Source organism: Filicampus tigris, chromosome 19 (genome assembly GCF_054856515.1).
Source record: "Filicampus tigris isolate MCC_2025a chromosome 19, RoL_Ftig_1.0, whole genome shotgun sequence".
In the NCBI taxonomy this organism is placed as follows: domain Eukaryota; kingdom Metazoa; phylum Chordata; class Actinopteri; order Syngnathiformes; family Syngnathidae; genus Filicampus; species Filicampus tigris.
This window is the reverse complement of record NC_141235.1, coordinates 4,070,068-4,083,335: the sequence shown is the minus strand read 5'-3', so window position 1 is coordinate 4,083,335 and position 13,268 is coordinate 4,070,068. Positions and strand designations below refer to the sequence as shown.

Genomic DNA, 13,268 nt, shown 5'->3' with positions numbered 1-13,268 from the left:
TTGACAAGACGCCAATTCTAAACAGTTGCTGCAGAGGCCGACTGTCCTCACAACATGACTTTCATTCTGCAGACTGTCCTGATGCATAACCAGACTATGCACTGATAATCTTGATTTAATCATTGCGAACCGTCTTGTGGTCATGCTTTAACAACACAGGACAGCGACCCGTGGGGAAAAAAACAGATGCTTTGACTTGACTCGGAGTCCTAACTTGTTGCCAAAAGTATAGAAGGAAAGCAGTTTACCTCTCCAATTAAAATATAATGCTGATGAATCCACCGCAAGTTTCATTTAAATTGTGCAATTGAGCCAGTGACCATAAGTTTTCTTTTTGTCGGGCCCTGGCGCTTACACAAGACCCTCCTTGTCCTTCCCCTCCAGTTACACAGGAAATACTTGATAAAGTATCAAGAGGAGGGAACTTACAGTACAGCTGAAGGCTTCTCTGCACTCTGTTTACAACAAAATGCTGTTGGGACAGCCCACTGAGACTCACATGTCAGAGAGGCTGGAAGGCTAGCCCACGGGAGCTCGTAGAGGCAAAGTCCAGATGTTAGTGGACTTGACGAAAGAGATAGTCCATCGAGGAAAGGACTTCCAAGAAAAGATTCAAAGTCGAGGCCCAGCTGAATATCGGACAGAAGAAGAGAAAGGACTCCAGAAAAAAACAGCTTAGTGTATTTTTTGCAGCAGTTTTGTCTGTCCCCTGAAACTTTTTGACTCCAGCCATGTCAAAGGACAAGGAGTTTTCCTACCGCGATGCCATCCAGGAGGCTGAAAGCGCCATGTCTCGCTTCCCGCTCATCCCCGTGAAAGGAATTCCTTTAATGAGCCTCATTGCCAAAAACTTTGACGCCGTCTCAGCTTTCTCTCCCGACAACTCGGACATCCTCATCGCCACCTACCCAAAAGCGGGTCCGACAAAATGTGCCGCTACTCACCACATTCACATGATGGAATGATGTCATTAATTGTGCTCTTGTACTTTTGGGGCGGGTTGAAGGGACAACATGGACCCAGGAGATAGTCGATCTACTTCTTCACAACGGTGATGCGGAGGCCTGCAGACGAGCCCCCACGCCGGTTCGCAGTCCTTTCCTGGAGATCTGCAGCCCACCACCGATCCCCTCAGGTATGCGCTGCGTGTTGTTGAAATATGTCTCACTGGATATGAAACAAAGCGTAGCCTTTTTATTCTGAAGTGATAATGATAAAAGGCACTGCACTTCATTTACTCTAATTTGCTTCAGAAATCATTAAGACAGATTTGAGGTAATTGGCGTTTGACAGTTCAGGCGCTTCCGTTTTTTTGGTTGTTTTTTTTAGCACATTTCCTTGCCCACGGCTCGCCAATCGATATTGAATCAGTGTTGCAAAATCGGATACGTTTGAATGAGATACGTGAATATGGATTTGTATGATCAAGATAAAGCACGATCGAAATAAATGCACTCCATTTTGAGCAAATTGGATGTTTCATTTGACGGACGATGATGTCTTTTTCAGCAAAAGTACATTGAGTAACCCACTCGAGTCCATTTGGTGGCGAATGCCCATACGAATACCAAACGTGTATTTTTACATCTTATTTTCAATTCAATTGTTTTAATTTCACTTTTAAATATTTTACTTTGGACCTTCTGTAGTGTAGTGATTCACATACAGGGATCAGTTCCCGCTCAATGCCCCCATTCACAATTGCCCGGCAGCTGACTGGCAACCAATGGAAGATGTAAGTAAAGACTCCAGCTTTCCCACGACCCCAAACAGGACCCGCGGCGCCGGACACATGCTGCTCTGCACCACGTCATAGTGAGAGTCATTTTGGTTACCTTAGATGGGGGGGGGGGGGGACATTTTCGAACAAGGTCCTGCGGCGAGAGCATTTGATCTGTTCTGCCGGCCGATTCTCAAAACAATCAACAGCAAACGCTCTTGCTGTTTTGATTCCATTTTTTCTCATCTGACTTTATAAAAACTGAAATGACCCTTGCATAGAAAAACAGCCCTCGGCATGGTGCAGCGCATCACTGCAAGCTACAACCATAAACATACCAAATAGTAGGAAAGCAGCTTTTCCCCTCATGGTTTGTCCGGAAGACAAATTGGCACATGTGCGCACACGCGCAGCCTGACTTTGCATTCTCCAGTCGAAAGTGACTGCAATCAAACGGAGGAGCAGGCTTATTGGCATGCCAGCCACAAGAAGGAAGGCAATCTGTTTAGCTACAACTATCTGGGTCCTTCCAGGCAGGAAGCGTGGCTGCATCCCACAAAGGGCCAGCCGCACTTGCTCTCTTGTGCTTCTCACTTCAATGGGCAAACCCGATTGGAAAATTCTTACATGGTAAGGAAAGATGAGATTGTGAGAAAACACATTTGAATATTCCGGAGAAGCGAAAGGCTGCCGAGGAACTACTTAAATGTCACTCCTCGATAGGTACAAGAGAATTATATTGTTAACAAGAGTACTGTATTGCGTTTGTAGTTGGAAGTGCTTTTGAAATAAGCTTCATAATACCGAGAGCTTTTGTCATATTTTCCCCAAATGGGTCACCAATTGTCAGAGTAAAATATTGCAAACAATTTTATTGATGGGCAGTCAGGCATACAACTCCTTGTCAAATAGTTGTGGTAGATTTGTATTCTCTGGATTCTTTAACATCAGTTTATGAACTGGATGTCCATGATTTGATAATCTATCATGTATTTGAGTAACTTTTGTGTCCTGCTAGAGCAAATGGTAATTTCACATTAAGGACAGAAAAGCAGTGAGCTAACAACCTTTAAATAATGTTCCTAAATAACACTGGTCAACAAATTTGTAAAAAAAAAAAAAATTAAATTAAATCAAGGTTAGGTTCAGCACCAGGTGGATTTTTTTTTCTGAAACGTCATCGCTATAAATGACAACACATGGTAAATTCCATATTGCGCAAGCTTAAAAACAAAAAAATGAAAATCTCAAAAACCTCATGTGCTTGAGAAAAAAGTAAAGACATTTTTTTTTAAATGGTCATCATAAATCCATTCAGGTTTCGGGATACATAAAGCCATCTCTGATTCAAATTTGTAGAGTGGTCGTTTTCCCCAACCCGGAGGTTGTGGGTTCGATCCCCGGCCATTGTAACCATGTCGAAGTATCCGTGAGCAAAATACCGAACAATACTGATACTGAGCTAATTTGAACTGAACTAGATGATTAAAAACTTGGGAGTGGCTGGAGTTGCACTGCCACATATACGCCAAAAGGTGGCGGTATTTTTCAATGAATCCAGTGTAACCTGTGGACGAGGTTATACGGTCGACCTCTGCTTTATCGCAAATGTCAAGGTCACATCTGTAGTCCCCCCCCCCCCACCCCCCCTTTTTTTTTTTTCAATGTAAATTCTCAGGTCTTCAGCTTCTGGAAAAAATGGCTCCCCCGAGAATCATTAAGACACATCTGCCATTTCAACTGGTTCCGACTGCATTTTGGGAAAACAAGTGCAAAGTAAGTTGACGTAAGTAGGGATTACATACTGTAACGAGACGAAAACCACCTAACCACTTGAGCTCTCATTGACGGCGTTCTTTGCATTGCGGTTTTCACTCTCTATCATGTTTACAGACTATCTATGTCGCACGCAATGCAAAGGACAACATGGTGAGCTACTACTACTTTGATCGCATGAATATGACTCAGCCCGAGCCGGGGCCTTGGGAGGGCTACATCCACAAATTCATGCGTGGAGAATGTAAGTGGAGAAGTATCGTGCAGCCCATTTCAAATACAAATGTACCCACAAATGTACTTACTCCGTGGGAAATCGGACCCTCTTTTAGCTTAACACTTGTAAAAATGTTTGGGTTTTTTTTTTATAAATGGTAACAGGTTACTGGTTCCTTCTGCCATCAAGCAGCATTTAATTGTTCTGTATGTCCTAATGCATCGCTGGCACGGATAACGGCACAAGATAAACCTGTGGAAAATATTACGTTTGGGATCCATTTCGTGCAATTGGATGATTTGCCACACACTACTTGTGCTCTATTGGCAGTGTCGTGGGGCTCCTGGTACGATCACGTGAAAGGTTACTGGGAGGAACGAGAAAAGAGGAACATTCTTTACATCTTCTATGAAGACATGAAAGAGGTAGTTTCAATTTATACATATACAGTAGAGAGAGAGAGAGAGAGAGAGAGCGTGAGAGCGAGAGAGAGATACACGTATGCATACATATATGCATATAGATATAAAAGTATATACTTTGCACATATATAAATTCATACACACACACACATGCGTGTTACTTGTTCATGCAGAATCCCAGACGTGAAGTGGAACGTATCATGAGGTACCTGGACTTGTCCCTCTCCGATGATGTCATCAGCCACATCGTGGAGTTGACGACCTTCAAAAACATGAAGGAGAACCCAATGGCCAACTACTCCTGCATTCCCCAGACTGTTTTTGACCAGTCCATCTCCAACTTCATGAGAAAAGGTCATTCAACATGAGTTTAGTCCAGTCATAGGAAAGCGGTGACCTCTAGAGGTCTTGAGAGTTACTACATTTTCATCTGCAGTTGTTGAACATGCGTGGGGAACTTGCGCTTTATAAATACAGTTGAGTTGAGTTTTGACTGTCATAAATTTATGAAGAATTAGGGCACAACATTCTAATAATCGTTTATTATCAGTTGCTAAGAATTTGTGGGATAATTAAAAACTGCTCCTCTGATGCTTTTTCCAAATACATTTGACATATTTGAAGATAATTTTTCGGATATCTTCTTTTTTTTTTTTTTTTTTTTGGTCCTCAACAGGAGAAGTCGGGGATTGGAAAAATCATTTCACAGCTGAGCAGTCAGCAGAGTTTGATGAGGACTACGAGAAGAAAATGAAGCAAGTCAACATCCCGTTCAGAACACACTTATAACAGGCTTTGCGTCCATTCAGCGGCCTCCTATGATTTCTCCATTGTTGCTTCTCATAAAACATAAAACAATTAAATGTTCTTCCATTAGAGGCAAAAGGTACATCATTTACCCGTATATCCACTTTTTGTGAATCGTCTTGCTAAGAGGTGTGCCGTGGTTTTTTTTTTTCAATGTGAAATTTGTGCCTTTGCTCAATAAAGGTTGAGAAACACTGCTCTAGTGGCTCCTCAGTTTATAGGACGATTGTGGTTAACGTGGGAATACAGTGCCGCGTGACGAAATTAGGCAAGGCAAGGCAGTTTGATTTATATAGCGTATTTCACGCACAAGCTAACTCCATTGTGCTTCATAATTATGCAAGGCGCAGTCCTTTAGGAATTATTTGAGGAATTAATGCAATGTAATTGGCTTATCACAATATTGACTGTACATATTTACTCCATGAAAGACATGGTTGACTAAACAAACATTGTAGGGTGATGCTGCCGAGCACCTGCAGGGATGAACGCAGAACGTTTAAAAAAAAAAAAAAAAGAAAAAAAATATTAATAAATTCCTGGGATTGAATGGCTGCAACTGTGGAAAAAGACAAGTGAACGAGTTAAAGATTATCTATATCGACACCGTTGTGAGCTACTACTACTTTCTTTTTGTTGCTTGTTAAAAGTGGAGGATAATATCACCCCAAAAAAAAAATTTTTCGGTAGCGAGAAAGCTATCGAGACTAATCATCCTGCGCAGGAACGCGTTGGGAAGGTTTCTTGTCAAAGAAAAAAAAAAAGAAGAGCAGGAAAAAGTGATTAAAATATACAAATCCAGGTAAATGTCTTGATCATATCATGAGGGGCCCGTCCCATCTTAAAGCCCAGATAATAGTTTAGCGTTATCGGTTAAGAGTAGGGTAGAGATGAAAGGTTTGGGTTACGAACAATCCGATAATCAGATAAGCAGTCGGCCTGCCACCTTGGCGGGACGAAAAAACACCTTTCGACTCTTTTGATTCTATTTTGGGTGTGGTGCTGTTGACACTTTTCATTGCGGGTTTTGTGGGTTGTAAACCAACCCAAGGCAAATATTCAGATGCCGCAGGACTTATATGACCAAAAGAGGAGAAAGGACTTCATTCCGAATTACCTTCGCGAAAGAGCTAAAGCAGCTATTTTCTGTTGTTCCCCAAAACGTTTTGACCTCGGTCATGGCAGACAACCAGACTGTTAAACCTCACTCCCTCTTGGTCCCAGTAAAAGGAATTCACCTTCCGGACCACATCGCCCAAAACTATGACGCAGTGTCCGCTTTCTGTCCTCTTCCGTCGGATATCCTAATTGTTGCCTACCCCAAATCAGGTTTGATAACTTTTTGTGGTTCTTGGGCAATTTTTGGGGGGGCTTAATGTGTCACTTAAGAATGATGCCATTTAGGGTAGCACAGTATGTACATGTACATGTGAGTGTGAATGGTTGTTTCTCTATATGTACCCTGTGAATGTGATCGATGCATGATATCATTCATTTTAAAGCAACACCGGGCAAGAATTCAACCTTAATTAAAAAAAAATAATTAAAAAAAAAGGGAAATGTGGTTGACTTTTGTCAAAACATTGCCGTTTTTGTGCACATGGCGTCGCCATAATCAACAAAACGGACATATCCTAGGCATTTAATTTCATGTTTTTGTGCCTTTGGGTAATAAGGCTCAACCTGGACCGTGGAGATAATTGACCTACTTCTTCATAACGGAGATGTTGACAGCTGCAAACGAGCCCCGGTAACAATGCGAGCTGCTTTACTCGAGGCTTCCAATCGAATACGTCCCAAATCAGGTGTGTGGACCCCAATTCAATTCCTTCAGATTGTTCAAGTTTTTACCATTGAATTGTCGAGTACTCACCTTTGGGAGAAGTTTAAAGAAATATATTGGAAAATTCATTGAAATGAACACAACATATTAAAATTTGTAAAAAAGAAAAAAAAAAAAGCATGTCCAATACACTTGAAAGTACCACCGTAGATTGACACTTACATGAAGATGTATTGGCTGTAAATCAACAGGTCTAGATCAACTGAAGGAAATGGATCCACCGAGAATCATTAAGACGCATCTTCCGCTTCAGCTGATCCCGGCCGGCTTTTGGGAAAAAAAGTGCAAAGTAAGTCAACCTGCACGGATGGCAACTGAGAGCCAAGCCTCATTTCAGAACGCCCACGTGTGTTTTAAAGACCATCTACGTCGCGCGCAACGCTAAGGACACCATCGTGAGCTTCTACCACTTCCATCAGATGAATTTGGCCAGTCCCGAGCCCGGAACATGGGAGAGTTTCATCCACAGGTTCATGAGAGGAGAATGTAAGTATGAGTGACATGAAAACTGGACCGTTTGAGCGACTTCCGAAATGTTGTCCCGGCAGTGGCGTGGGGCTACTGGCACGATCACGTGAAAGCTTACTGGGAGGAACAAGAAAAGCGGAACATCCTTTACCTCTTCTATGAAGACATGAAAGAGGTAGTGAGCTAATACCTCCCCCAAGTACATCAGTACTTCTCCGTTAATAAGTCCGATTCTCGACGTGGCTTTGGCAAATCGGGCAAGGAAGAGCTTGCAGCACATTGTTACTCTCACCTTGCATTCGGGTCCTTATCAAGGCGCTTGTTTGAGGTGATGCCGGTGCCAGATGGGCTCCTCCTGCCCTTTGATTTCGACAGGAGCTTCTTGGGCTCGAGATGAGTTTGCGGTGCTGCACTTTCGCTGCGTTGTGTGTGGCAGGGGATTCATGAGGGTCATCGTAGCCTGGACATAAACAATATTTCGGAACGCATAACTGACTCTGTTGTTCTCCTTTCGTTTCCCTTGGCCAGAATCCTCGGCGTGAAGTGGAGCGAATCATGAGGTACCTGGACTTGTCCCTCTCTGATGACGTCATCAGCCGCATCGTGGAGCTGACGACATTCAAGAGCATGAAGGAGAATCCGATGGCTAACTACAGCACCTTTCCACAAGAGATGTATAATCAATCCATCTCCAAATTTATGAGAAAAGGTCATTAAACCTTTATGTAATAATGCAACTATAGACACGTTTCAACTGATGTTCACAATTGCGATAAATATTCATTCATTTTCTTTTGAAGGGGAAGTCAACCCAAACATTTTTTTTTTCCCAGAATATGGTCTATCAGGGCCCACTGGCTGAAACGAGGCATTCTGATAAATATTGCGGGATAAGAGTTAATCCACCCGTTTTTAGCCACCTCTGCCGGCGGCCATTTTGTCACTTCTGTCGACTGAAAATGACATCACAACTGCTCAGGGCTCAGGTAACGACCAATCACGGCTCACCTGAACCCTGAGTAGTTGTGATGTCATTTTCAGTCGACAGAAGTGACAAAATGGCCACCCCCAGAGATGGCTAAAAACGAGTGGATTAACACTTATTCCACAAACGCAATACACAAACATACTCTGGAAAAAAAAATGTTCCACTTTAAAGTGACTCACCAAGTGTGTGTTTGTGTGTTGGTACCTACCTAGGTTCGTCATAACAAACTGGTGTGTCTTTTCCGTTTGTTTGTCCACAACAGGAATAGTTGGTGATTGGAAAAATCATTTTACTCCCGAGCAGTCAGCAGAGTTTGACGAGGACTATGAGAAGAAAATGAAGGAAGTCAACATACAGTTTAGAACACAGTTGTAATAGCGTGCCGAATTCCAGTGGCTTCTGATTGGTTTGAGTTATTTCACCGTTGCTTCTTGTTATAACGTCAGAGTAAAATAAATGTGAAGTTTTGTTTCGTGGTTGTGGGATGCTAGCTAAAACGCTACACAACAACGTGTTGTGTTTGCTTCTTGGTTGAAACAAATTCTCCCCCCAAAAAATCTACAGTTAAGCCTGCAAAAGAGATGTCATTTGGATCACTAGATAAAGAGGTCACGTGAAAAGTATGCAAATACATTTACACTTTGGTTAATAGTAGAAAATCCTTCAATGGAGCAGTAGCCCAAAATTTGTAATACAAGCACATTTTGGGAAGTATTTAAAAAAATTATACAATGTTTGATTGTCACGATACTGATTGTACCTAACAAGAGCCTGACCAATTTGAGTGTTTCCCTGATTTATTGACAGCCATCAATATGTAATCGATATGTTGACAATGACATGCAATAAAAAAATAAAAATAAAAAAACGCTCCATTCGAGAAGATGTGTGTCGCTTTGGATTATTTGGTCACTTTGTGATCTCTAAAATTTCAGAAAAAAACAAAACAAAGATCTTTTGGCTCCGATCCCCCAATAGGTGAAATTTTTGTTAGAAACAAACAGATCAATGAATCATCCTACCAACACGTAATGACAAACAGCACCTTGAGGCGTCTCCTCTTTACAATTTATGTGTTGCTGTTGACAAAGCACTCGGAGGGTTTGATGGAATTTTAAACAGATCCGAATGAGCTGTGAGGAAGATATTCATACACACACCCATATTTTTATGTTTATAAAACGTGCGGAGGAGAAATGTCTTCATACAGAACAACCAAACTGAAATAGCTACAGCAGTTAGTGTTTCTTCTTCCACAACACATATTGACCGCTGCCATGTCAGACAACCTGCCTGTCATCCGTCGCTCCCTCATTGTCAAAGTAAAAGGGATTTCTCTTCCGGACCACATCGCCGGAGCCTTTGAAGCCGTGTCTGATTTCTCTCCTGATCCGTCGGACATTCTCGTCGCCACCTATCCCAAATCAGGTTTGATAATCGTCACGCTTCTTCTTGCGGTCGTCGAACGACCTTTTTGGCTTAAAGGGGGGGAGTTTGCAGCTTGAAAAAAAACAAAACAGACTTTTTGTCATATATGCTACAACTCGTGCTGCCTAGAGATAAAAAGAGCAATACAGGGCATGCAAACGGTTCCTACTATACGGAACGAGGAAAGCTATCTATTAGGCAGAATTGGAACGTGGAAATAGGCAGAATTTCTCCCTTTTGAGACATTCTGAGTATTCAAGTGCATATTTGTTCTCGGGGCTTTGTCACCGATATAATATTGACTTGGCATAAGTTGTGTGGCAAGTAATTTCATGTGCAAATGTGCAGTTAAAAATGAGTTTGTGAAGTTACAGGGGGTGTTTTTTTATTCAAATGTTTTTGTGAGATGCACAAGCAAATTTGATGCATGCTAATAGCCGGAGGGGAGTTTCTAATTGTTCATGTAGACTAGGGCTTAACGATTAAGTGCATTTGCAATATATGTGATTGATTATGCAATCGCAAAGGCTGCGGTTTAAATGGTACTTATTGACAGCGGAGGGGGATTCACCCAACGCTAAGCTAACACTGCCTGTTTAATTTTGCATTCATCTAATGAATACAATACAATACAATAAAATTTTATTTTTATATAGACAGCTCATACATTTCAATTCATTGTTGCTTGTGAAGATTTCCAAATGGAAATGTATGTACGTTTCAAATGATTTCTAGATCCTAAGTTGTTTTATAAAAAGGTATATTCATGCACAGTTCACAATCAGTACCAGAGTTTTTTTTTTTTAGAGCTATTGTGAGATGACACATAAATAGGAGTTAACTGTGAAAACTGTGAAAACACGGATATTGTTGAAAGCGTACACATTTTGGTTCAAAAAGCTCAGATTGCTCATATGATTTGACTCAAGGTTCGCAAAACGATAACCAGTACGTGTGAATATTTTCCGAACGATGACGTCATTCGTTGTAAGGTGTTCTAGATCTAGATGTCACGCGTTCTTGTGCATTTGATAAGGGACCACGTGGACCCAGGAGATCGTTGACCTGCTCCTTCATAACGGCGATGCTGAGAACTCAAGGCGATCTTCAATAGTCAAGCGACATCCTTTCCTCGAGGCTTCCACTAAGCTATGCAAACAATCAGGTAAGTCGACCGCGATTGGGTCTCACTAGACTGTAACTGCTACTCCAACTGACGAACCCTCTCAGCACAGGACACAGGTTGAACAAATATAGGAGAAAACTTTGTGCCCAGTGGAGTAATAGTATACATTGATACTCAAAGTGGAAATCAACCTAAACATATATTTTTTTAAAGAATATGTTCCCAGCAGGCACCACTAGTTGAAACACGGCCTTCTGATTAATATTGCGTTTGTGCGATATGAGTTAAGCAGCAAAATCCACCCGTTTTTAGACATCTCAGGGGGCGGCCATTTTGTCATCACAATTGCTCAAGGCTCAGGTAACGACCAATCACGGATCAGCTTCAGAAAACAGGTCAGCCGTGATTGGTCGTTACCTGAGCCCTGAGCAGTTGTGATGTCATTTTCAATCGACAGAAGTGACAAAATGGCCGCCGCCAGAGATGGCTAAAAACGAGTGGATTAACTCTTATTCCACAAACGCAATATTTATCAAAATGCCTTGTTTCAACTCGTGGGCTTGCATAAAACATATTCTTGAAAAAAAAAATGTTTGGGTTGACCTTCTCTTACTTTACGATATATTTGCTATGAATCATCAGGTTTTGATCAACTGAAGGAAATGGATCCACCAAGAATCATAAAGACACATCTGCCCCTTCAGCTGGTTCCGGCCGGCTTTTGGGAAAAAAAGTGCAAAGTAAGTTGACGTGGTCAAGCACCTGCAAGGTTGACAACTCTGAACCGTCCCCTCATTTAATCATTTTTTTTAAAGACGATCTACACTGCGCGCAATGCTAAGGACACCCTGGTGAGCTACTACCACTTTCTACACATGAGTCTGATCAGTCCGGAGCCCGGACCCTGGGAGGCATACATCCACAAGTTCATGCGTGGAGATTGTAAGTATGAGTGACATGACGACCGCTGGACCATTTGAGCGACTTCCTGAACGTTTTTCTCTGCAGTGGGATGGGGCTCCTGGTACGATCACGTCAAACTTTACTGGGAGGAACGAGAGAGGAGGAACATCCTTTACCTCTTCTACGAAGACATGAAAGAGGTCGGGACTTAAGTCCTCTGCCAAGTCATTCGCCGGCTTCTTTGAACTCGATAAGATTTTCAGTGGCTCGGTGGTTTATATGTTGTCAAGCCTCTCGTGGTCGCTTGCATCGGCTGGGAGCGGAATCCTGTCGAAATAATAATTCTACACGTATAACCAGTTCCATTTTCTGTGCGCCCAACCCCAGAATCCTCGGCGCGAAATTGAACGAATCATGAGGTACCTGGACTTGAGCCTCTCTGACGACGTCATCAGCCGCATTGTGGAGCTGACGACCTTCAATAGCATGAAGGACAACCCGATGCTCAACTACAGCTTCTTTGCCAAAGACATTTTCGATCAGTCCATCTCCAAATTCATGAGAAAAGGTCATTCAACTTTGATGTAACTATTAAGCTACTACGCACGGTCTGCGATTTTAAAACGTTCTTCAAAATGGCGATTAACTAGTCATAACCGTCTTTAAGTAGGAGTATGGATCCAATTTAGCATGTCTCTTCCTCTTTATGTGCCCAACAGGAGAAATCGGTGACTGGAAAAAACATTTCACGCCTGAGCAGTTGGCAGAGTTTGACGAGGACTACGAGAAGAAAATGAAGCAAGTCAACATACCATTTAGAGCACAGTTCTAACGAGCTTTGCGGCGTTTCGGTGGCTCCTACTTGGCTTCAACTTAAACAAATTCATCAGAAGGCTCCAGACAGAAAAACCGATGCAACAGGACCTAGAATATGATATGTCATCAAACAGAGGAGAAAGGACATCATACACACCATAATGAAAGAGCTACATCAACATTTTCTTGTTGTTTCCGCGTGGTCACAGAACGCATTAAAATTATATCTCAAGGCACCACTGTACTTCAGTCCAATATTGTGCAATAAAACAATATTTGGCTCTGCCGAATTTACCTCATGAAGAAGCATGGTTGACTAAGCAAACATATTCACGCCCAGAGTTTGTGCAAACATAATTGGAATTTTAACTTAGCCTTGTTGTTTTCATAACGGCCACCGGCAGTGTTGCCCACCTCTGGTGTCGAGTTATGAGTTAGAACAGTCGTAAGTCAACTCCGGTCCATCGAGAGCCGCTGTCCTGCCTGAGTTAGAAGTTTCCCTCCACCACCTTTAAGAACATGAAGACTCCAATGGCCAACTACTGCTTCTTTCCAAAACAGATTTACAGTATCAGTCATTCTTCAAATTCTGGAGAAAATGTCTTTAAACATTTATGTAAACACCATAAATCATTTATTTTTCAATCAATTTTTATGATAGCAAAAAACTTTCATCCATTATCCTTAAAGGGGGAAGTCAACCCAAACATATTTTTTTCAAGTACGTTCTATGCAGGCCCATTAGTTGAAACAC

At 42.0% G+C, this 13,268-nt stretch overlaps 3 protein-coding genes and 1 long non-coding RNA gene across 4 annotated transcripts; 3 read left to right on the top strand and 1 right to left on the bottom strand.

The window, feature by feature from the left end:
- Nucleotides 1–406: 406 nt before the first annotated feature.
- Nucleotides 407–5,139, top strand: LOC147128959 (sulfotransferase 1C2-like). The gene is made up of 7 exons (XM_086017318.1): nt 407–918; nt 1,007–1,135; nt 3,399–3,496; nt 3,614–3,740; nt 4,044–4,138; nt 4,309–4,489; nt 4,812–5,139. Exons 1-7 carry the CDS (start codon nt 732–734, stop codon nt 4,922–4,924), a joined length of 930 nt encoding a protein of 309 aa, XP_085873444.1. The 5' UTR covers nt 407–731; the 3' UTR covers nt 4,925–5,139.
- Nucleotides 5,140–6,087: 948 nt separating this feature from the next.
- Nucleotides 6,088–9,027, top strand: LOC147128958 (sulfotransferase 1B1-like). Its single transcript, XM_086017321.1, has 7 exons — nt 6,088–6,271; nt 6,619–6,747; nt 6,977–7,074; nt 7,145–7,271; nt 7,334–7,428; nt 7,782–7,962; nt 8,504–9,027. Exons 1-7 carry the CDS (start codon nt 6,121–6,123, stop codon nt 8,614–8,616), a joined length of 894 nt encoding a protein of 297 aa, XP_085873447.1. The 5' UTR covers nt 6,088–6,120; the 3' UTR covers nt 8,617–9,027.
- On the bottom strand, nt 7,553–12,002 carry LOC147128957 (uncharacterized). The gene is made up of 4 exons (XR_015082671.1): nt 11,875–12,002; nt 8,450–8,564; nt 7,818–7,912; nt 7,553–7,713 (listed from the first exon to the last, which is right to left on the bottom strand). It is a non-coding gene; the product is annotated as an uncharacterized LOC147128957 (long non-coding RNA).
- LOC147128956 (sulfotransferase 1 family member D1-like) lies at nt 9,472–12,750 on the top strand. The gene is made up of 7 exons (XM_086017319.1): nt 9,472–9,669; nt 10,706–10,834; nt 11,438–11,535; nt 11,611–11,737; nt 11,804–11,898; nt 12,086–12,266; nt 12,418–12,750. Exons 1-7 carry the CDS (start codon nt 9,519–9,521, stop codon nt 12,528–12,530), a joined length of 894 nt encoding a protein of 297 aa, XP_085873445.1. The 5' UTR covers nt 9,472–9,518; the 3' UTR covers nt 12,531–12,750.
- Nucleotides 12,751–13,268: the final 518 nt, after the last annotated feature.

Coding starts and splice junctions, on each gene's coding strand:
- LOC147128959 (XM_086017318.1), top strand. CDS start 732: ATGTCAAAGGACAAGGAGTTTTCCTACCGCGATGCCATCCAGGAGGCT. Junction 919..1,006: donor CGCCACCTACCCAAAAGCGG/GTCCGACAAAAT, acceptor GGCGGGTTGAAG/GGACAACATGGACCCAGGAG. Junction 4,139..4,308: donor TCTATGAAGACATGAAAGAG/GTAGTTTCAATT, acceptor TTGTTCATGCAG/AATCCCAGACGTGAAGTGGA.
- LOC147128958 (XM_086017321.1), top strand. CDS start 6,121: ATGGCAGACAACCAGACTGTTAAACCTCACTCCCTCTTGGTCCCAGTA. Junction 6,272..6,618: donor TGTTGCCTACCCCAAATCAG/GTTTGATAACTT, acceptor TTGGGTAATAAG/GCTCAACCTGGACCGTGGAG. Junction 7,963..8,503: donor CTCCAAATTTATGAGAAAAG/GTCATTAAACCT, acceptor TGTCCACAACAG/GAATAGTTGGTGATTGGAAA.
- LOC147128956 (XM_086017319.1), top strand. CDS start 9,519: ATGTCAGACAACCTGCCTGTCATCCGTCGCTCCCTCATTGTCAAAGTA. Junction 10,835..11,437: donor TAAGCTATGCAAACAATCAG/GTAAGTCGACCG, acceptor ATGAATCATCAG/GTTTTGATCAACTGAAGGAA. Junction 11,738..11,803: donor CAAGTTCATGCGTGGAGATT/GTAAGTATGAGT, acceptor TTTTCTCTGCAG/TGGGATGGGGCTCCTGGTAC.